The sequence below is a fragment of the Musa acuminata genome, chromosome BXJ2-2 (assembly GCF_036884655.1).
Source record: "Musa acuminata AAA Group cultivar baxijiao chromosome BXJ2-2, Cavendish_Baxijiao_AAA, whole genome shotgun sequence".
Lineage (NCBI taxonomy): Eukaryota > Viridiplantae > Streptophyta > Magnoliopsida > Zingiberales > Musaceae > Musa > Musa acuminata.
In genome coordinates this window covers 28,116,301-28,138,895 of record NC_088339.1, presented here as the reverse complement: position 1 = coordinate 28,138,895, position 22,595 = coordinate 28,116,301, and the positions used below count along the sequence as shown (strand labels likewise).

The 22,595-nt window shown below is 38.3% G+C and overlaps 2 protein-coding genes across 4 annotated transcripts; both read right to left on the bottom strand.

Annotated features, from left to right (window-relative positions):
• Positions 1–17: 17 nt before the first annotated feature.
• On the bottom strand, positions 18–12,526 carry LOC135605815 (serine/threonine-protein phosphatase BSL2 homolog). Its single transcript, XM_065096305.1, has 21 exons — positions 11,742–12,526; positions 11,333–11,393; positions 11,052–11,130; positions 10,823–10,902; positions 10,645–10,739; positions 10,432–10,531; positions 8,531–8,600; positions 6,690–6,791; positions 6,510–6,591; positions 5,507–5,686; positions 3,597–3,870; positions 3,189–3,432; positions 2,854–3,024; positions 2,282–2,520; positions 1,836–1,920; positions 1,619–1,717; positions 1,333–1,532; positions 1,157–1,232; positions 942–1,077; positions 721–860; positions 18–594 (listed from the first exon to the last, which is right to left on the bottom strand). Exons 1-21 carry the CDS (start codon positions 12,103–12,105, stop codon positions 511–513), a joined length of 2,961 nt encoding a protein of 986 aa, XP_064952377.1. The 5' UTR covers positions 12,106–12,526; the 3' UTR covers positions 18–510.
• Positions 12,527–13,460: 934 nt separating this feature from the next.
• LOC135605813 (nuclear transcription factor Y subunit A-7-like) lies at positions 13,461–19,948 on the bottom strand. Of its 3 annotated transcripts, none has more exons than XM_065096302.1 (6): positions 19,785–19,941; positions 18,509–18,769; positions 17,486–17,595; positions 17,317–17,385; positions 14,657–14,797; positions 13,461–14,330 (listed from the first exon to the last, which is right to left on the bottom strand). In XM_065096302.1, the coding sequence occupies exons 2-6, from the start codon at positions 18,603–18,605 to the stop codon at positions 13,926–13,928; spliced, it is 822 nt and encodes a 273-aa protein (XP_064952374.1). In that variant the 5' UTR covers positions 18,606–18,769; positions 19,785–19,941; the 3' UTR covers positions 13,461–13,925. The 3 variants fall into 3 exon arrangements, with proteins under 3 accessions (XP_064952374.1, XP_064952375.1, XP_064952376.1); XM_065096303.1 differs by lacking the exon at positions 19,785–19,941 and adding an exon at positions 19,531–19,657; XM_065096304.1 differs by lacking the exon at positions 17,317–17,385 and having other exon boundaries at positions 19,785–19,948.
• Between the last annotated feature and the right edge of the window lie 2,647 nt (positions 19,949–22,595).

Sequence of the window (22,595 nt, the reverse complement as noted above, 5' to 3'; positions counted from 1 at the left end):
TTACATGGCACGAGTGGTAAGAAAGAAAAAATCTACTATATTTATTATACAGGATTTCTCACAGAATTGCCAGACTCAACGTTTGCTTTCACCATCAACATTATGTCTTCTACAAAGGAGAGATGTAAACATAAAGAATACCCGCCATGGCATGGTAAGCCTATTGATTTGAAGAGATGACACGACCACATACACTAGCCTACTCAAGCAGAATATACAGGCGTGAAGCTTCTCTCGGTCAGTGAGGCAATTTCGAATCCATTTCTTCCTGGTGCAGGTAAACCAACAGCCTGGGTTTCAGTTTACAGGATGATGACCCTGAACCATCAACATCAGCTACTATGCATCTTTTTGGATTTAGCTCTCCCTATCTGGAACCATCTAGATCTTTACAAGTTTGGATGGTTATCTCAGAAACCCGTATGCCTGGTTGTAAAAAGAATGGGTTGGGCAAACCCCCACCAGGAGCCTCAGACCAAAGAACACGAACGACTGCGACATCAAAGATGGCTAAATCCAGGCAAGAGAACCCCGATCACTTGCCACTTGAGGACGGCCCCTGGTAGGTGTCGGTGGTCGATTGGCATTGAGCTCCTAATGAAACATGAAAAAGGGAAAAGGGTCAGAAACCCCAAAACTTCTGGTGGTGGTTACAAACTCACAGTTATACTGTAAACATCAAAGATCCAAAGATGTAGACTGAAAGAAATCATGCCATACCTGCATCCATGTATCTTCAATGTGATGCTCTGGTGATGCTTCAGGTGAACTTACGGCAGGTGGTAAAGGATGAATCAGCTTTGGAACAACTACAAGATCTCTGCCCAAAACCAAGATTGCGCCTGCATTGTTTGCAGTGCCTGTTTATAGACCAAAAAAAAAAATCAGGGATGAATACCTAAATACAGACATCTAGGCACATCATGAAAACCAATCCTTACCGCAATAATTAGTTGCAGAGAAAAGAGTAATCAAATGACCCTGAGCAAAACGCTCAAAACCATCCATGACGCACTCATGTGCTCGAACTATCAACTGGAGGTCATTATTATTGCAGAACTCCATAACTCGGTCAGGCTGTGGCCACAACAAGCAATCAATCTTAACAAACTAGCAAAAAACAGCAGAATAAAAAATCAAAGGTAAAATCACTAACCCCAAAGGTAACCAGGCCTGGACCCCTGGCATTTGGCCTTAAGCCCTCAACACTATCGTTCTCCGTTGGATCAGACCTGCATGAATAAGAAAAATGCCAGACAATTATGTACTGACAGACCAGAACACACATACCTAACAAAGAAGTCATTTTCTTTTAGCTGTTGGAATATTGACCATAGTAAATCCATAAGAACTACTGAGCCTGTTTCCATGGTGATGGGTCGTTGAAGGTTTTCAATCTGTTCTACATGATTTATTGACCGACCAATTCCGCCATGCATGCAGATAATTTTCTTCTCAATTAAAGCTGCTAATGGTAGCCAATTAAATAGTCGATTAATGCGGTGCCAAGTCCAGATTCCATCACGCTCACCCTGTATCCGAATAATGAAAAATGACAATAAGGAGCAAACTTTACTCAATAATTTCAATAATAGCAGTAAAGGGTAAATAATAATACCATTCGCTCAATGCACTCAGTCCGGAACCCAAATAAAGCATTAATATCTGCTGCCTCATGGTTTCCACGAATTAAATGTACATTGTGAGGATGCTCAACCTGAAAATATCAATTAACAGATTTTTTATTTGGCTCCTTAGATGACTATTCTCTTAAAAAATATTTGCAAAAAAAGATTGGATCTAATTAAGAGCTTGCTTGCATTATATACAATAACCTTCAATGCAAGGAGAAGGGCAATAGTTTCCAGACTATGCTGGCCCCGATCAACGTAATCACCCAAGAAGAGATAATCGATATAACTGAAAGTGGAAAAAGTAAAACACCATTATCTTCAGAGAAAGTGGGGAATGAACAATACATGATATATTTCAGAACAGGGAACATAGCACGCTATTGTGTTGTAAGAACTAAGAACTATAAGTGAATAATGGCCACCTATTTGCACTTCAATATAAGCCATACGGGTGGAAAAAATTGAGCTTGTTGGCTGACATACACATGTTAAAGCACAAGGGAACAAGATAAAAAAGATCGATAATGTTTTACACTAATTTAATGACAAATTATATTGTATTAGATAACTTCCAGAAAAGATCAATCTACAAAAGAAATCCAGCCTCGTCATAATTGATGTATCTAATGTAGTAAAAACAAACTTACGCTATGTCGCCTGCTGTTGAAGGGGCACCATACTCATCAAACAAACGCATGAGATCTCCAAACTGACCATGTAAATCACCAAAGATTTTGACAGGAGCCTTAATTTGCAAAACACTTGGCTCACTAGTAAATATTCTTTCGGCACTATCACAGAGATCAGCAATTTCATTGCAGTCTAAGAAGAACTGCCTGCGGACAGGGGGCTTCCAACCACGGGGTTTCAATAGATGAGCAATAACCTATATATTGAAAGCATGAGGTGAAGTCACTATCTGCAAACACATACTTTACGTACATCGTTAATAAGATAGCATAAGTGTCATTCTGATGCCTTGGTCTGAACTCTTTCACTTCGGTTTGCAGTAAAATAAGAAAAAAGGAAGTATAAAATGTTAAAACAAATTATTTTGCATCCATATTACATGCTGATAATTTACCAAGATTAAAAAAATTCACATAAAAAGCCTCTTGATTATTAAATAGCAAGGGAAAAATACAAGACTACACCTTCATGAACAGTACAAGCATACTATATCTAACTATCTAACAGTACAAGCATGCTGATAATTTACCTTTTTTGGCACACTGTTGATTGACATTTGCCGATCTAATAATTTCCTAGCTGCAGTTGCACTCTCAGGAGTGCCATAGCTGACCCTTCTGCCTTCATTTTCAAACTGATCAATTGAGAGCTGCCTAACCATACCACCCAATGCACCCCCTGTCTCGGCAGCAACGATGACCTGCATAAAGGATACTGTTATTTCATGACCCAACAAAGCAGCAATTGTTTTTTTTTTTTCCCCTCTAATAGCTATTTTCTCAAATGAATAACAAAGTTATGTTATTTCATATATTCTGGCAGAACTATGGCAAGGGACCAAATTTCATGTCTCAGTGAACTGACCGCTCTGTGATGTAGTCGGACCCCAGTGGGTGTGCCATTATTAGGTAGCGAAGAATCTGATGCTTTACTCAGGTTACACACTTGCTTTCCACCTAGAGTAGCCTCTGAACCATGAGCTTGATCAGGCAATTGCTCAACCTCACCATTAACTTGCCGAGCTTTGGCTGCAGCTAAAGCAGCACTAATTGCCTCAGCCTCTGCTGCTGAGGCTTCAACCAAGTATTCAACACCTTTGCTCAGTCTCCTGAAACCAAATAAGTCCCAAGTAATGATTCAAAATAAATTCCAGCAAATCCATTCTAGTGAAATACAAAGGAACTAAAAAGATTCGCAGTCTACGAAAAAAATCCAGATATATTAAGTCAAATAAAATGCTTTGACAAATCCTAAACCTAAGCAGTATGCTACCTTGATCCCTGGAACAGAGCATTTTCAGTACTTATGTCAGCAAACATATCTCCATTGACAGGAGGAGCCACTGGAGTTCCCAAGGCAACTGCACCATCAGGAACTGCTTCAGGACTACTTTGCCTTGATCTTTCATCAGAAAACATGTATCTTCCAGCTGATCTTCCTACTTGTACATTTGAAGCAGCAGCTACTGCAGCGGCATGGGAAGCCGAGTTTGTTGTTTCAGCAGCAGCCAGGTCTTCGGCAACAAGTAGGTCATCAAGCAGAACACCTGCAACAAAAAACATCTAGCTAAAACTATAGTGACAAAACTTGATGGATATCAACAATGAAAGAGCTAACCAATGGACCTAAATAGGCATCATAAATGCAGCATTCAGAAATAGAAAAATCCCAGTGTATTCATAGGGTTTGAACTTATGATCTAGGTGCGCTTTAATCCAACGAAAACTAGATAAACAAAATAGCTAAACTGATCCAGAATGTCAGATAGAATTGAAAACCAAAAAAGGTTCGTATATATGGTTAGACACTCCGGGTATTTCCATACGGGTCAACCAATAAAGATATGCTTCTATTTAAGATGATAAATAGTTCATACATGTTTATATTCAGAAACAGAGCAATGGGTGTGAATCCATCCTTTATCATCTACCACCTGTGCTTATAAGACTTTGATCTCACTAATCTAACAAGTCTTTGAAGTCAGTGGTTTTTCAAACATTGTCCTTTTAGGATAACTATGCTAGTCGACAGTCATTTCTTCTTTCCTTGTGCGATTCAGAGAGCTGTTGATTGATGCTACCACAAACATAAAGATATTACATAAAATAAAACAAATATATGAATGGTTCAAATGGCTAAAATGCATTATCTCAAAAATTGAAGTAGTTTGCAGTACGGATTACATGCTAATACCGAAGGAATGTTTACCAATTGTCTATAATAGAAAACAACCAGATAAAATTAACATTCCATAAGCATTCATATATTTGTAGAAGCATGATTACATGGCAGCTAATAGTAATTCCAACAGCAAGCAAACAAATGAAATCCTAGGATGATACCAGAAAGAAGGATTAAAGTTTTGGAGGCAAAGGACCTATCGGTAGAATGATAATGTTGAGATGGATGTGTGAACTTACTAAAAAAGAGAGAAAAAAATAAGTATCACTTTGATAAATGATAAAATAATAAAGAATCATTTAAGATGATATGAATATTTGCTCAGGAGATCTACAGATATAGTAGTTAAAAAATTAGAATGAATATTATTAGTGGTAACAAGGAAAGAAAGAGGAAGACCAAAAAAATTTTTAATAGAAACTTTAAATAAATATTTAAATATTTTTACCGTAACTAAACATATGCTTTTTACATGTCTCAATGATGACAAAAGATATGTAGCTAAGTTAGAAGTTTACGGCTTTTTTGTTTTGTTGTAATGGCAAGATAGGCTAAAGGTAATTACCAATATACATTTAATGATTCTTATTTGAAATACTTAAATCCAACGGAACTCCTTGGTTTTGGACTATGTGTTTTGGACCTATGCTCGGTATGACATGGCCCTTAAAACCATGACTAGAAGTTCTCTGAAAGCCTTGATTTTATCTATCCACTCTCAGTATAGATAATTTAACTTGTATAAATGCTGCAAGTACTGTCATAAAAAAATTGGAGGTTACAAAAATAGAGTGAATGAAGAATTTATCAGATTACTAATAAAAACAACAAAAAAGGTAGGCATAAATGCTTGTAGAATAACCAAAAAACTTCATGCAATGTAATGAAGCAGAATATAAACTGAGAATGTCTCAGTTAAGAGATACAGTAATTGACCTCTAGGTATTACAAATCAATCAAATAACATGTGCCAAAACAAAATAAAAGGATTCAATTCTTACCACCACGTAGTCCTCCATATATGAAAATTAGATCACCAACTGCAGCAGCTGCGTGCCTACAACGCCTTGTTAGCTCAACAGAAGCATCTCCACCGGCTGCATCAACACTGTACCTCCCTGGCCGGGGACTTGTAACAACAGACTTTGTATCACACCAAACTCCAGCAGCAGTATCCAGCACTAAACCAAACAAAGCATATAACAGGTTATGTAGTAAACTCACACCTATAATACAAATATATTAGACCATGAAATTCAAGATTTCAAGACATCCAATAGCAACACATGAACGTACTACCCTATAACTTGTATGACAGATCTTGCCACGTTGCCTAAGGTATTTATGCCTGAGTTATAAGTAGTAAAAAGTAGTCCACGGATTGAACTACTGGAATATCAAGATCTTCTCGCACAAATCCATAAAGACCTCATGAAGGCACCATGTATATCCTAGAATGTCTAACTAGTTTCAATATTTATATTAAAAAAGTTAAACTATTCTGTACCAATGCTATCCCAACTAGCTAAAGCTTCATTGATTATCATACCTCCATCATACACATTTAAGCTTCCAATAGCCGGACAAATACCATCCACTCATATTGCATCATTAATCAACGAAGCAATTTGGTTCTACCGGCTGATCAAGCATCACCCTTCTCTCACACACACTGAATTCAATGTCATCACTGTTCCTTTGTAATACTCATTTTTCCATTTCAATAATTTTTGTTTGAGCTTGAGATTCCCTTCTCAAATATAAATGGTAGACTAGGACGTGCTTGATATCAGTAAAATTTTCAAAACATCAATATAATTCAGAAAGCATGTTGTCTTAGCATACTCTAAAATACGATAACTCAACTTCCATGCTTCAGCAACCAGTCAATTATCTCACAGGCTAATATATGATAGGAGTTAACACATCCAGTTATCGAACAAGCCAAACACAGAGTTGGTGTACCTTAAAAATCGAATTTTTTAATCCATAACTATCAACTACCTGCTATGCTTGAAGAATCTTCAACCATGCGTCCACCACCAAGAGCCCCTCCAGAGACATGAAGTCTTGCATTGACAAATACCTACAAGATTATTGATATATGTACAACTACAGATTTAGTTATAACACATAAACAACAATAACAAAAAACAAAAGAGAAAAACGAAATGCAAGTCCCACAGCAGCATGCTGGTATCTCGGAGATGGAGAGACCCCAGGAGCAATAGCCCACTCCCAACGACCATCCCTGTGTTTTGCAAGACCATATGCACTTGATAAAGGCTGCAGGAGTAACATATATGTAAATCAATCATAAAATACCTATTCAGTAATATAGACAACACACAGTATCTACAATAGTTCAGATAATCCTACAAGCTGGTTTGCTCACTTATGAACAGGACATATCCCATTTGTAGTTAGCAGCCTAGGAAATGCTCCACAGATTGCTTATGAAACCAGACAAGTTATTAAAATCTCAGTAGGCATTTTTTCCTGAACAGATTATGTAAAACGAAAGACAATGATAGGGAAGTCTTACAAGAATCCTAGCATCTTGGTCACTGAGAACATTATTCAGGACAACGATTCAGGCTAGTTAGAAGTCTTACAAGAATCCTAGCATCTTGGTCACTGAGAACATTATTCAGGACAACAATTCAGGCTAGTTAGATCAGTTGACTTACGGTTGACCTAAAGAATTAACCCAAAAGGAACCTCCGGATGATACATGTATCAAGTTTGAGCATGGATATGCAATCACATTTGCAGATTTTATTTTGCTTTTATTATAATTGTTCTTATAAATGTTAAATTTAATATTGCCACAACCAAATAGTTCTTATGTTAAAAGACAATCAACAAATAGAAGAGAATCATTTGGAGCTTTACTCATTTTTAATTGCTTATCACATAATGATTTCATAAATGAGTACATATATCATCCGTTAGTGCCATATAATAATATTCTTTATTAGTACTTGATTATAAACTACTCTGATAACTTTACTGAAACCATGTGGAATATGTGTATTGCAGTTCCTTGACTGCCCCATAATGTAGCCACTGTTTTGAATTTAGATAATTGATTGCAGCAACTGGAACCAACAATTTTCTCTCGAAAGCATTGATATATTTATACCCTATTGGACATTGTGGTTCCTTGACTGCCCCATAATGTAGCCACTGTTTCGAATTTAGATCATTGGTTGTAGCAACTGGAACAAGCAATTTTCTCTCGAAAGCATGGATATATTTATTCCCTATTCCTTTGTTGTTTAGACATAACAACTCTCCTGCTACTGCTGCTTTTCCATACAATTTCCCTACTCAGTTTTTTATCAACAAAGTCCTAATTTACTGGATTTTGGATCCAGTATCATCAGAATAATCAGATAACTTAATCTCTAGCATTTGTAGCTTTTTGGTGCTCTAGCTGTAAACTAAGTGGAATCAAAGTGATCCTGTAAGTGATGAACTGTGTTACTGACAGAAGATACATACAAAGGCAAAGAAACCATTGTTTTGAACAATATAATGGAAAGAGTATAACTTATGTTCAAAGATTATTTAAGTTAAATATATATAACTCAATCCTAACTAACTCCTTTATAATATTTATTTTGATACTTTTGCTTGTGTTCACATCAACTTTCAACTGTGGGTAGCATACACACTAATATTAGCAGAATGTATTATGTTCCACAGGTCTACTGCACTAACAATTTTCTTCCTCTAATTCTTCTCATATACTTTATTACCCAAAGTATCTATGAATTTAGTTTCTCTCTTTATGTTCCTAAAAATTCTCCAAATTTCAGAAATATCTGTAAATTTAAGGTATTTAAATTCACCTAATATGCATTGGATCCTTGCAAGGCAGAATATGGAAATCACCTGGTGAAAACAAATTGAAATATCATATAATTCAAAATTGCAACTTACCACACCACTAATAATACTTACTTTTTCTGCTTTGCATATAGTTAAACCATTATTCAAAAGCAACATTGTTTACTTACCACACCATTTGCATCCCTCCCACCACAAAGCAAAAGAAGACCATCAGAGCGTGCACTTGCAGTTGCATACCTAAGATGAGAACAATCAACCACATCAACATATATCATGGCTGAAAAGACAACAATCACTGGTAAGAGTAATCATACAATTCCTTATTTAAATATTATGCATAAAAAATTCCACTCCTGAAACTGGCCACGAAGAATTTTTAAATAGTCATTATTGGATTAAAATTTAAAAATAAATTTAGCCAGCATTACATTCTATAATCAAATTCTTCACAGCTTTCACCTGAAAGCCTAAACAACTGATATGCTACAGATATAGAGTTCAGTCTCAAAAGACAAGTGGCAGCACGACCACAATTGGCCATTACAAGTGTTTGCATCCAGGAAGCCAATAACTAGATCCAAACAATATAACATTGAGTAAATTGCAGTTGAGTCAATTTAGGTCAAAGAAATTAATTAGGAATTGATTTGGAATAAGCATGAGGCTCCCGACATGCAGGGTCTATAGAGATTCAATTATATAATCTTAGCCCTATATGCTTGAAGGTTGTTTCTATTACTCAAACCTTAATCACCCAAGTGACAATGAACAACCTTATCATGGTGCTAAAGGTTTTCTGATTTCATTTATCTAGCATGATAATTCTAAGTAAATGATTGTCGCAGTTCATCATACTTTTATGTCATAACCACTTATGCCTAAAAACAATGTCAACAACCCAAAATCATAGAAGGTGCTTATATAACAGATAAGAATATGATATCCAACAATATAACAACATCAAGAATATAATTAATTGATAAAATTTTTCAGCATCAGCTCAGTATGCATGAAACACATTTTAAGACATAAATTACTACCGTCGAGGAAATAATAAAATGGACAAGTATGAACTTTATTTTATTTGTAAAAGAAAATCCAATAGAAGTAAAATTAAAGTATTTTTTAAACACCAAGAAACAAATCACAAGGAGGATATGCAGCATTCAGAAAAAAAATATGGAACATCCAAAGAGGCAACTAATCAAGCAAGTGATAAAACAGATGATGCACAATAATACAGAATATCCTCAAATACATCAAGCAAGTGATTTAAGTCACTATTCAGTGCATCAATCCTAGTTATCAATGGTTACCAGGATACCAGTGAAATTATCCATAAAAGTATATCACTTTGTAGCAGACCTAGAAATCTAGTATAAAGCAGAGAGTGCAAGGTTCTAGGAAGGTTAAGGATTAGTAATTATACTTAATAAGCATGCTAGAAAACCAAGCCCATGATTTTATTCTTCCATCCAAAGTAAGTGCAATATAGTCACAAAAGAAAATTTTAGAATATTAGATTAATTAAAGACATGTCTGGAGCTAAATATGATGCCTGTTAGGACTATGGCACATTCATATTCAAGAATGTAAAATTTTATTTTAAACATTCTCTTGGCCTAAATAACCAAACAAACGCTAAGGAGACTTCTATACCAAAATAAGAAACCAAAAAAATCATAATTTCAAATGGTCATAGCTAAAACACTAGCGTTGAACAGATCAGCCTATTCAATGATTAACTTCTAGCTGATACAAAGCATGAACTAAAAATCTGCAATCAGCTAGTCAACAAAATTAAGTTATCCAATTTTAGAAAACATTTATTAATAAAAAAACATTTTCATGACATTAAATAAGCAATCTTTACATGCTTCTAACATTGATTGATTAGATAAAAAGCATAAATGGATGAAAGGCCTGTAATTATACAATACTTAATATATAAAAAGCATTAACAACTAGGACATGCAGTATAGAAACACTCATCTACCAGATTGCCCCTACATGACATAATATATAACAAGACCACTCTTTTAAAAGAATAACAGCTTAGATTACTCACATGCACGGAGGTGGACCTTCGCCTTCCGGTTCCAACTTCCTCCATTCATATGGTTTGGCAGCAGTATCTAGGGCCCAAACATCAGCTAAAGGTCGCTTTCCTGACATCATAACTTGTTTTTATAAACTCATCTATAGAAAATGCAAACACATATACTAATTCTTTTTGGTACAAAAAACCAAGCTCCTACTTATACAAACAAAAAGAACCGACCATCATTTCCACCAATTGTCAGTAGGAATCTCTGCCCAACTAAAGCCATCACATGCCCATAACGTGCTCCTGGACCAGGTCCTTGGACAACAACCCTATGTGCAAGAATTTTATTTCAGCATTGGTAAGTAGAAAGTCGATATAATAGTCAAAACTGTCGTGTTGATGTGACCATGACCTATGCCACCGTGGCCGCTGTTGTGTCAAGTCCAGAACATGAAGATCCTCGGCAGACAAACCAGCAGGGCCAATTCCACCCTGAATAGATCGCAAAAGATAAAATCTTCCCATGAATGTATTCAAAGTGGTTTACTTTCTCACTAAAGGTTAAGTCATGTTAGAAAGTGCATACTATCTTAATTAAAGAATCATGCAGTAAAGCTACTGAATGCAATGTATAAGACTACCTGAATTACCACCATAGTACCCACAGCAGTTGCGACATGTGCAGCCCTGGGTGATGGGGGTTCTCCAAGAGGTGTCACCCTGAAAACACATACCAGGACCACTCATGATAGCTAAATAAATATCACACAATTTCTTGAAGGGATACTCACATCCAAAGACCATGAACAAGATGCTGTTCTCAAAGAACTTGTTGTTGCTAGATAAAACAAAATCAACTACAAATTCATGGAATTCGATGTATCAAATATAAATGAATTATCAACTTGTTAATGAAACTTACCTTGTCCATTTATTAGAGAGCACATCATAGCAATGAACATCAGCTGTTGCACCTGCAAGACCTGCAATCCAGCGAGGAATCAGCAATAGAAAACAATTGCAATAGCAGATCTTCATAGTTACAATCTAACACACACTAAACCGCTCATATAGAAGCCAACGTATAGTTCGTCAAATAGCATAATTCGAATTTTTTTTCTTCATCCGGTCCTACCCATTTTTTTCTGAATGCCTAAGCTAGGTTCCTAAGAGTTCGATAAAGATCCCAAAACTCCAGAACTATCTCAGTTCAAACCACTGACCGAGATTCTTTCTGTAACGAGAATTAGGGTTCCAATATGTTAAAAATGGGGATCCACAACTATGCATCGGCTTAAGAATCGAGGCTTTAGAGAAGAGAGAGGACATACGGATGCCAGCACTTCCGGTCGGTGATGCTGGAGCAGCTGAGTTGCCCTCGAGCGCTGTCGCTCCTCCAAAGAGTATAAGCCGCGGCCCGATGTACCCAGGCGTTCCCTCTTCACCGACGGCCGCCACGGCCGTAAGAGTGTGGCCACACCTGCAACCCGGGCCATCCTCCTTCCTCTCTATGACCGCATTCACCACCGAGTACCCCGGCGCAGGCCTCGGCCCGGCCGCGACCGGCTGCGCCTCCGCCGGAGGCACAGCCCCGGGAGCGGACGGCGACGAGGAGGGCTCATTCGGGTTCCCGGTGTGGTTCCCAGCAGCCGGATCGTGGCCGGACTCCGTCGACATCGTCGAATCAACCTCCATAGCAGCAGCTCGTCGCGGGGTAGGGGATCGGGTACAGGGAAGGGTGTCGACCTAGGACTCGGTCCACCGGACAGCGTTGCTCCTCCGCAGCGTCCCCGGCGCTTTCGGCATCACCGCTGTCCGGGGCAGGTTCAGCAATTCAACTCGACCGCTGCCGCCGCCGCCGCCGGCGGAGAAGGAGGCCCCAATCTATCGGAATCGCCCGCCCGTATCGGCTCGCGAGGGAGAATCTTGGATGAGAGGAGGAGAAGGAGCGATCGCCTTTTTCCGTTGGACTCTTTTCTGTCGATCTTTCGCCCAGGCAGACGGGAAATAAGAATTGAAGCGGAATTAATCCGGGAATTAAAGTGGATGAGAGAAATGAAGCGAGAGAGAACCCTTTCGTTCCTCCCGTGTTCTTTTCCTTCTTTTTTTGTCCTTTTTCCAACTATCTGTTAATGACGTCCAATTAAAGGTTTCAGGTTTCTAAACCTACACATACCCATCTGAACACTACCCGCATCGTTTCTCCGTTATGATACGAATATTAGGAAGAAGGCAAGAAAGCATAAATAAGCAAAAAAGAATGGCCAGGGACCGTCCGATCGAACGTGACCGCTGCTACATGGGACCCACCAGCTGTGATGCCGGTGTTGATCTGTTGATCGGGTAGGACTCGCGAAGACGACGGGTGTATGTCCGCGTTTTCCACAGAAATCCATGTTTTACCCGTTTTTGTTTTTCGTAGCACTCCTTTTTTTTTTTCAGGTGGGAGCCACTGGTTAACCAAATGGCAGAACAGAGGCACCGCTGGGTGGCTTCTACCAACGTAAGAAAAACAAGGTTGCCATTTCCTATGGCTCATCGGTGGGACCACTGTGGGTCCCATCTGTTCGTTAACCTGTTCCTCCGGTCTCCACGCAGGTAACTGAGCGAGTAGAGAGGAGTTGGGTAGGTAAAGCCTAAAGAGTGTTTGAAATGATGAAAAACCTACGAAACAGGTGAATATATATATATATATATATATTATAACTATATTATGGAAGGATACGAATGTATCATCTTATATGTATGTAAATGAATGCTATGAAAAGCAATGTGAAGAGGAAAGAGGGAAAGTGAAAAGGAAAACCAAACTGCCACAATGATGTCCAGATGATGATCTAGCTGCACATAAAAGGCAAATTTTCCAAAGGGATTTGTTATCAGGTCCCCAGTTCAAGGAGCAACCATCTGCACTTACAATGTTCAGGAAGACCTTGTTCACATCAAACCATTATTTCAGTTGTGATCAGTGTCATAATATCTTCATTAGGAGACCTGTAATGGAGCAAAATAGATCACCAACATTATTTGAAAGGTCCTAAGCACATAGATTGATCCAATGTAAGACCACTTTCACTCTGAGAAATAATACCAAAGCCACAACTTCACATTGTCACAAGGACTTAGCAAACAAGGTTTCAATCAAGCAAGCAAACTCCAGGGCCACAATGCCCACAGGTATCTGACTACTAATACTTCTGATACTTGGTGTCACAAGCCCTGTCCATATTGTTACAGTGCATAGAGGACTTCCATCATCACTGTCCCGAGACTGCAAGATTTCTTAGAACTGTTGGTGATTCTGAAAGTCTGATGAAGATGAGCCAAGAATGAATTGCCTTCTAAAAACAACCAAATGATAGCATGCCAAATGAAGTGCATAGAGGACTTCCATCTGGTCGTATTTAGTTTTGGAGGGGAAGTTACCAGGTCATGGCACTGCTCTCAAGTTGAAAATACTCAGCTCAAGGATGCAAATACTGCAACTTCCAGCAACCCTCCCAGTATCACTCTCATCAGACATTGAGGAGATCACAGCAGCCATCGGCTGCTGAACCCCACTTGCTGTGGATAACACTGGTACTTTGTCCCCCATTCATCACACTTGACAGAGAATGCAAAACAGATGGATGTAGATGCTGAATGGCACCAAAGTGATCGACATCGTTGTGAGTGCACACACTGGTCACCTCTGATCCTGATCCACTTGACCCACCCCTTGCTGAGTTGAGATTTAAGCTGTCAGATTGCAGGACTTCAGAGCTTGGAGATGCAGCAGGGAGACGAGGCACCAAATCATTCACCTTGTGACCACTGTTCCCAGCCTGTGCACTTACTTCTTTTTTTGTGTTAAAAAAACGACCACCACAGTCCCTAGCTCGGCGCGCTGCATGAAGGTGACGCGACACGTGCATATATGGCTGCAGGAGAGAGAAAACTCAATAAGCATACAATGGAATCTAAGACCATATATAAGTAAAAGAAAAGTAAGGATGATGCCTCCTACAGTAAATATATGATGATTCTTTTGACTGTTATAAAAATGTAAATTAAATGTGTCACAAGTATTAGCCACCAGATGGTATATAAAATGAAACGACTGCAAATTAATTATATTGAGCCCCTTAAAAGATTGATATGGTCTGCCAAAAATAGATAGCTCAAATAAATAGTAGCTACTGTTATTATTGGTCATACAGGAATACATGAATCTCAATATGTTGAAAACTTCACATCTATTGCATACCTTCCTAACTTTAATCAAGTTGTTCTCTTTCTCAGCCTTAGCTCGAGCTTTGCGACGGCGAATAATTGCATTGAACTGTTTTTCATTCACATAGATTGGTCCTTCAGCTGTTGTATCCATTGGTAAAAGCATTCGTCCATGCTGGAAAATTAACATAAGGAATTCACTATCACTTAATTTTTGGTAATAATTAACTACTAGAGGTAAGTTGCAAATGCTCATGATTGATGAATCTGTTCCTTGGTCTATCATTTTAACTATGTTAAGCCACCAAGCATCATGGATCAAAAACGAAGTATAATGCAAAGTGGTTGGCGAGTTCCTATTTTTATTTGTAGATTTGCTTCCAGATTCACAAGGATAAACAAGATTATAATTATTTTATACAAACTTCTAACCCCAAGTCAGTGAACTTGAATATATGTTCACAGATGAGGCAATTTCAAGAAAAATGGACCTCTATCACAATTCTACATCAACCAACAAGTCCTATAATTTCCAATAGCACCATTTAACTTTTCAAATGGGCTGCTTGTTGACTAATTAAGACCACAATAAGCACAAAATTCCATGTAGCGACATTTGATAAAGCACTGGAACTTTTTAATAAACGTTTTCAGATGCTTCAAATACCAGGCAGTCTACTACATAAGGCACTAGGTTGATGGTACTCAGCTTTTCAACAGTCGTGCATTTTTCATGTTCTGCTGGTAAGGAAGCATACAAGTTATAGCAAAGGTAACATATACTAAATTTCGCAATACTAGCCTACAGAACACAAGATATGCCTCAAGCCAGAAGTACCTCAATGGCTTAATTAGCATGTCATTCTTTTGGATTGTCGTGGACTATTGTCGCGCACCCACAACACCTTCGTGAACAGACCGTTCGTCGCTTTTGTTTGCTTTTACATATGTTTGACAATGTGTTTTACCTAGTTTTATGTGTTTTTGATTGAAAACTATGAGCAGAAATAGTTTGCAGGGTTGTAGGGCGATCGCTCACCAGAATGGGCAAAAGTTAAAAGTACCCCAAAATGGCCTAATTTTCATGTGTCATGACCTGTTTTATGCAAGTTGTGGTGCGGTGCAAAGTGTCAACCATCTCAGTACCCTAGAACCACCCGGGTGACACAGAGCTAGATGGCGGTTTTAGATAGTGTTGGGAGTTAATTGGATTCACAAGTTCGCATGTAAAACCTACGAAGACTTGCCAACACACCCTACACTCAGTGAGCAATCGTTTCGTTTATGGACTTGCAACTGTTCGTTTGTCTTCTTAAGTCCTGTTTTTCTCTTTTCTCTTTTTTATCTCTTGCACACCAAGTGCTTGCTGAATTGCTTATAAAACTACCCTCTTTGTGAGACGCCAGGACTTGTCCGTCATTCGTTTTTGGAACTAATCAGGTAGTTCTTTTACCGGTTGTTTGGGACCTAAGCGAGGTTGCAACTAGGCTGACCCTTTGCAGACGGATAATGCAAGGGTGCTTTACGACTTAGACAATTCCAGCTAAGTCTGTGACAAGATAGCAAATGCAGCAACCATGTTGGGTGGCAAATTGACTATTGTTGACCTGATTCATTGCAGCTCAACAAATTTTCTAGTCAATCATGAAAAAAATATTTGATGACAATCCAATCTCCTAGCATTTTAAATGTCAATTTGTCAAACCAATAATTTCACAACTAAGGTGATAATGCATTTATTATTATCATATTATGGAAATTCCAGCTTGTTTAGGTTATTTGATCTACGAGCAAAATCAATTGACTCTCATTAGGTTTCTTGGTTTAAAATAAATGTTCCAACCATTAAAGTAAAATGCATAACATGATGAGATGAAATCATTCGGATTAAAAAGAATCTCGTCGTTCCTTGCAAACAAACAAGATGCTGCTTGCAAACAATCAATAGTAGCATAATATTAGATTTAACTTGTCTTTATAAGAGAGCAATAAAAATAATCCGCCCATGTGAAAATTCTCAGAATGCTTCCTAATATATATTAGAGGTCTAATCCAAACAATATATTTCAGACCTATTCTGCAACTCATTGACCAACCTTCACCTTTCTTAGGTTCATTGTATTTTGAGATAGATGAACTTTGCCAGCAACTTAGGCCAAAGATTAACCAAGAAGAACCTCCATGTCAAAATTTAACCAAATAGCTTCCCATACATGTGTGTTAAGAAAGATTTAACACAGAAACCTAAGCATTTAATGAATCTAGTTCCAAGTCAATCCCAGATTCTTAGTCCATACTCCTAACATCTAGCAAAACAAGAAAAAAATTGTTGAGAGATTGATTTTGATTGCTGCTAAGCAAAGGCAGGACTTTTCCAATATAACAACATTAAGGATTAGATATTTATTATTTATTGTAGTTCAAAATTGAAAATAACCCAGAAAACTAGAGGCTCCCATCAACAATAACTGAAGACAGCTAAAATGTTCAGGCTCATATGCAAAAAAAAAAAAGAGTATTTTCTGTGAGAAATTGAAAATTAATGAGAAAAAGACCAGTATAACCACTCCAATGGATTTAATTACTTGAAATAATCCATACAGTCAAAATAGTTTCCTTCACTCAAGAAAAAAAAAAGAGCACAATTGAAACCCTTATTGTCATTCAGATTATATAAGATTAGAAGAAACCAACCATTGCTTGAGCTCCATAAGTTGCATATAAGCCATAGAACTGGTCAACATAAGACTGACTTGGACAAACCTACACCAGTATTATAAAAACAAAAGAAGAAGAAGAAAGCTAAGTGTCGTTGTGAATTTATTAGTCAAACAACTAGAGAGTGAGAAAACAGAAGCCCTACCACAGACTGACCAACTCCTTTGAAACCTGAATTTTCAGGTAATAATGACTGTAGAGAGAAGTGCCCAAAATGTTGCTGGGTCTTCTGCTCTCCTCCCAACTCCTTGGAGTCTAAAGTAGAAACACATAGAAATTATCAAATTTACGTTACACAAGCAACAGCAGAGAGAAAATTAGAGAGTACTAAAGCTTGGAAGAAACTTGTATGTAGTGGAAATTTATACCATGAGTTCCTTTACAACTCTACTAATTAGTGTAACACATCACCTGGAGATCTATACATGGCATTTTAAGCTCTTACATGGTGGAAATAATTATCCAAAATCAATAACACTTTAAATAAATAACTTTGCTTTTTTATGCTTATTGAAGCAGATGATTATGTTCTAGTTCAAGGAATTGATTGTTATAAGTGATTTCTTTATGATACTCAAACATCCTGTATAAATCCTTTAAATAATTCTTTATTTCAGCACATTCAAATAGCTCTTGCAGAAGGAGTTTTGTTCAGACATTGTATCCACTGGATCCCACATAAAGTAGTATCAAGATTCAAGTATCCACACCCTGAGCCAAATTATAGCAACTAGAGCAAAATTTTAGTTCCAGAACTATGATTTGGATTCAAATGTCAAGAGTAGCCATTAAAAGTCAACTTAAAACTATTTTTCTTAGTAGCACCAAGAAGATATTGAAACAAACACACCATCAAGGAAAAAGAGCTATAAATACTTTCACCAACAGCAATGATCAGAATACGAACAGTCACTTATAAATAATTTCCTGTTTAATGTTTTCTTTAACTATGTAAAGAGTTGTTTCAGGACCACAGATAAATAATGGTATTGTAACTATTGTTGCCAGAAAAATGGCACAAAGAGGCTTAAAGGAAGAAATATTTCAGTCAGACAAATAATAATAGATCATGATTAGATTTATTTCAGGACCACAGATTAATAATAACATCAAATGCAATGAAAATGGTCTGAAACAGGCTCAAAAACAGTGCCTGCAAAAACAGTACCTGGGAATATTGTGAACTTAGCAGTATTATTGCCCCCTTTCTCTGGGATTCCAAACCCCAGTAGTGGCCCCTGACTTGGGTCTTCTAAATGATTCATTTGTCAGGTTACTGCAGGTAGCTGATCCTCAGTTTTCTCACAAAAAGGTTGATCACGCCAAGATCCTTAGTTATTGGAAATCTGAACCCAAACAAATCTTAACTCCTACTATATCAGATATCTTGCTGCTTCTTGATTGTGATGATCAGCTTGTCTTCCATTACCTGCAATTTGAAGATCTATGTCCTAAATTCTATCTGCTATGAACAAAGAGAAGCGTAAATAAAAACATAACCAAATCAGTGCCATAAACCCGCACTACCAAGCAAGAAACAGGGTGGAGTGAAGGAGCAAGACGAAGTAGGGGGAAACTAAGCATAAGTAACCAACAAACATGAGCTCAGTTTCAACGAGCTATGATTACACACCAAAGTAGCATCTCTCCGCCCTTTCTGCTCCGAACCTTCATGAAAAGGTGCTCTCAACTTGTTATCGAGAGACCTTTGACTCGCAAAGCTTTCGAGATTTGAACTTTACAACGAAAACCCATTCGAAATCAAGAACACGGAAGCCAAACCAACCAAAGGAGGATCTTTTGGCGGTTCCATGTGCGAAAACACTCCATTCAGAGAGACCAAACATCGAAGCATCAACACAAGATCAAGAAAACGTGGAAGCAGCAAATCCAGCCAAAAGAATCCTCGACGGCGACAGAAGGCGCGTAGTTCCAACCAAGAACAGAGAGTGGGAAGACGCCACTCACGTTTTCGTCGCGGCGGCCTTTCAAGATTTGAACTTTCAATACGAAAACCCATTCGAAATCAAGAACACGGAAGGCAAACCAGTCACGGGAGGATCTTTTGCCGGTTCCACGCACGAAAACGCTCCATTCAGAGAGACCAAACATTCAAGCATCGATACAAGACAGGCAAAAAGAATCCTCGACAGTCCAAGCAAGAACAAAGAATGGGAAGACGCCACTCACGTTTCCGTCGCTGCGGCCTTGCAAGATTTAACCTTTCCGAGAAAAACCGTTCCAAATCAAAAACACGGAGGGCAAGCCAACCAAAAGAGGGTCTTTTGCCGGTTCCATGCGCGGAAATACTCCATTCAGAAAGAATAAACATCCAAGCATACACACCAGATCAAGAAAACGCGGAAGCAGCAAACCGAGGCAACAGAACCGACGGAAAGCGCGGAGTTCCAACCGAGAATAGAGATCGGAGAGACGCCACTCACGCTTCAGTCGGGGCGGCCGTCGCATAGAGCGGAAGACAAGAACGAGAGGCAAGCGTGCGCGTCATTGTGTGAGAGACAGGAAGAGGGAGAGATGGGGCCGTCGTGCCCTCTGTGAGTCTTCAAGCATTTGGTGGTGATACATTTCGACATGATTATCCACCACTACTTTAATCTCTCCATAGTTGTTCGCATGCTTTTTCTCTTCCATTTGGTGGTGCACGACTTCATGAAAAGGCCAACTTGGATCAGCTCATAGTAGGACGGACGTACTTTATTGATTAGTTAATTGGTGGGCTCGGAGAATTTTGCACAGCTATCCACTCACCTAATTAAGAACCTATTTCATTAAAAAATTAATTCTTAATTTAATTTTTAAATATTAGTAAATAGTAGGATTTTATAGTAAACTAATATAATTTTATAGGAAATAAATTCTTCGCGATCTCTTCAACCAATTACAATGGTTAATTGGTCTATAACTTCATTTGATCTAAATCAGTGATGAAAATATTTAAGCTGAAGTTGATAATAATACATTAATTTTACTTATTTCTAATATGAGATTAATTGAAGATGTTACGATCATTTATTACCTTTTGGCTTAAACAAATTAAGTTATTCTTTGGTTACCACTCTATGCACATAACTTTTATATTATCTTTGTCTTTGAGAATATAAAACTATGAAAAGACAAACTAATTATTGGCATAAAAAATATTTAAGTTACAAGTGATAAAAGATAAAATAATATAATCAATAATAAAAAAAGAAAATAATGCCTTTGGAGGATAAAATCCCACCTGTCTGCCATAGTAAATAATAATAATAATAATGATAATAATAATAATAAATAATTTTGAGAGATCAACTAAAGCTGTAAAATTCATATATAAGTACAACTATGCAATTTAATTTACAAGGACACAATAATTGATTTAAAGACAATGAATATTGAACACCTTAAGCTCTTTGAAGGAGGCAAATCAACATGCCAATTATTTAAGAATAGTACAAGGCTAATTGTTCTAGTGACATGTTTCTTGGTTCTTTTGTCCTCTCCAAAGCTTCATAGTTGACCTTTAACTTTTGAATGATTTACACCAACCATATCTAACATTGAAAAAAAATCTAACAGTATAGTTAGATCCAGACATTTCAGCTACTAGCAGTCACTTCAGTGCTAACACATTATGTAACATCTTTTCTGGCATAATTCAAATAAAATGTTCTTCTATATTAGCCATACATCAGCAATGCACAGACACACTCTGAAAAACTTGATGGAAGCAGCTAACTGCAATGATTGGTTGGTATCAGAACTAGAAGAAGGCAATGGAGAAGTACCAGTAAGCTTCCTGGAGGTCTACGAGCCCTGTAAGGATCATGGAGGAAGTTCTTGTCAATTCAGATGCACCTCAAAGAAGTTAAAACTGGTGACAGTAAGCATCGGCATTCAGTTAACGCAGTTTGGAGAACAGCCAGAGAACAGTAAGAGAGAGCAATAGATCAATGGAAATAAGCGTTGCCAACATTATTCCGTTCTCAGTCGAGCTTACTCAAAAGTGTTCCATAGGAATAAAATTTTAGAAGGAACAATTTCTAGTCTTATTGGAAATTTTTATTAGCCAAACTCACCATGAGACTACCTTGTGATCTCCTCTTCCAATCCAAAAAATTAGTCTTTTGCGAACTAGGTATTGGTAAACTTATGTGTTGGGGCCGAGGAGTCAGTACGACTTGGTCCACGAGTCAATGTCCGGAGTTCTTGATCAGTTGGAAAAAGTGCTGGAGCTGGCTAGATTAGGGGTCGGGACATTGATGCCGTCTTCCGGGAGCGCGTCTCTCGATCGTTTGGAAGAGGTTATGAAGCCGGTTGGGTCAGGGGTTGGGACGTTAATGCCTTCTTCCGAGAGTACGTCTCTCGGTCGTTTGGAAGAGGTGCTGAAGCCAACTGGATCAAGGGTCGGGACGATTGTGCCTCTAGGGATGGTTGAGTTCCTACGCACAGGCCCTGGTCGGGGGTTCTCAACTTGGGACGCTTGTAGATTAAGTCAGTGATTTTGTTTCCCTCCTTTTTTTTTTTTTCAAACCAGATGTTGATCAGGGACTTTTATACTATTGCTCGAGGATCAGTCGTATGCGGATTTGGCATGACGATCAATCCCCTGAGTGATGAAATGGTACCATTGTACGATCGTCGCTCGGTATGCACAGAACAGAACGGCGCCATGCGACGTCGTCCCGAGCTTTTCGGGATGAGACTCGTCGACAGGACGTCTCCCTGTACGGGCTCGGCGTGGGAAAGCACCCGCTCATGCTGACTTCACATGAGCATGACGCAGCGTGGGTCGTGATGATCAGGATCCAAAATATGGCTTGGAACAATGGAAACTAAAAAGAGAATGATCATCAAAGGTAAAACAAACACATATGAGATTGTGATACCTAAAACCAGTGTGACCTATAGCCTCAGATGGATCGACCGATGTTGTCAAAAAAATCCATATGGATTGGGAATTACTGTGCATCTTTGGGAGCGAACTAAATCCCACGATACCCGACAAACATAATCCAATTGACAACATCAAACGGACGACCAATAGCAACTGAATGAAAAATCGCGACTTGAGGACTAACAAACAAAAAGAGAACACAAAAGATTCGGTTTCAGCTTACGCGATACCGCCGGGGGTCAGAATCCAATCGACAACTTCAAGCGGACGGCATCGAGAAGGAGGGGATCAAGCAAGCGCCCATATCCGACCACACACACTCCGACGAGAGAGAGGGGGATCCGAGAACGGTTTCGAA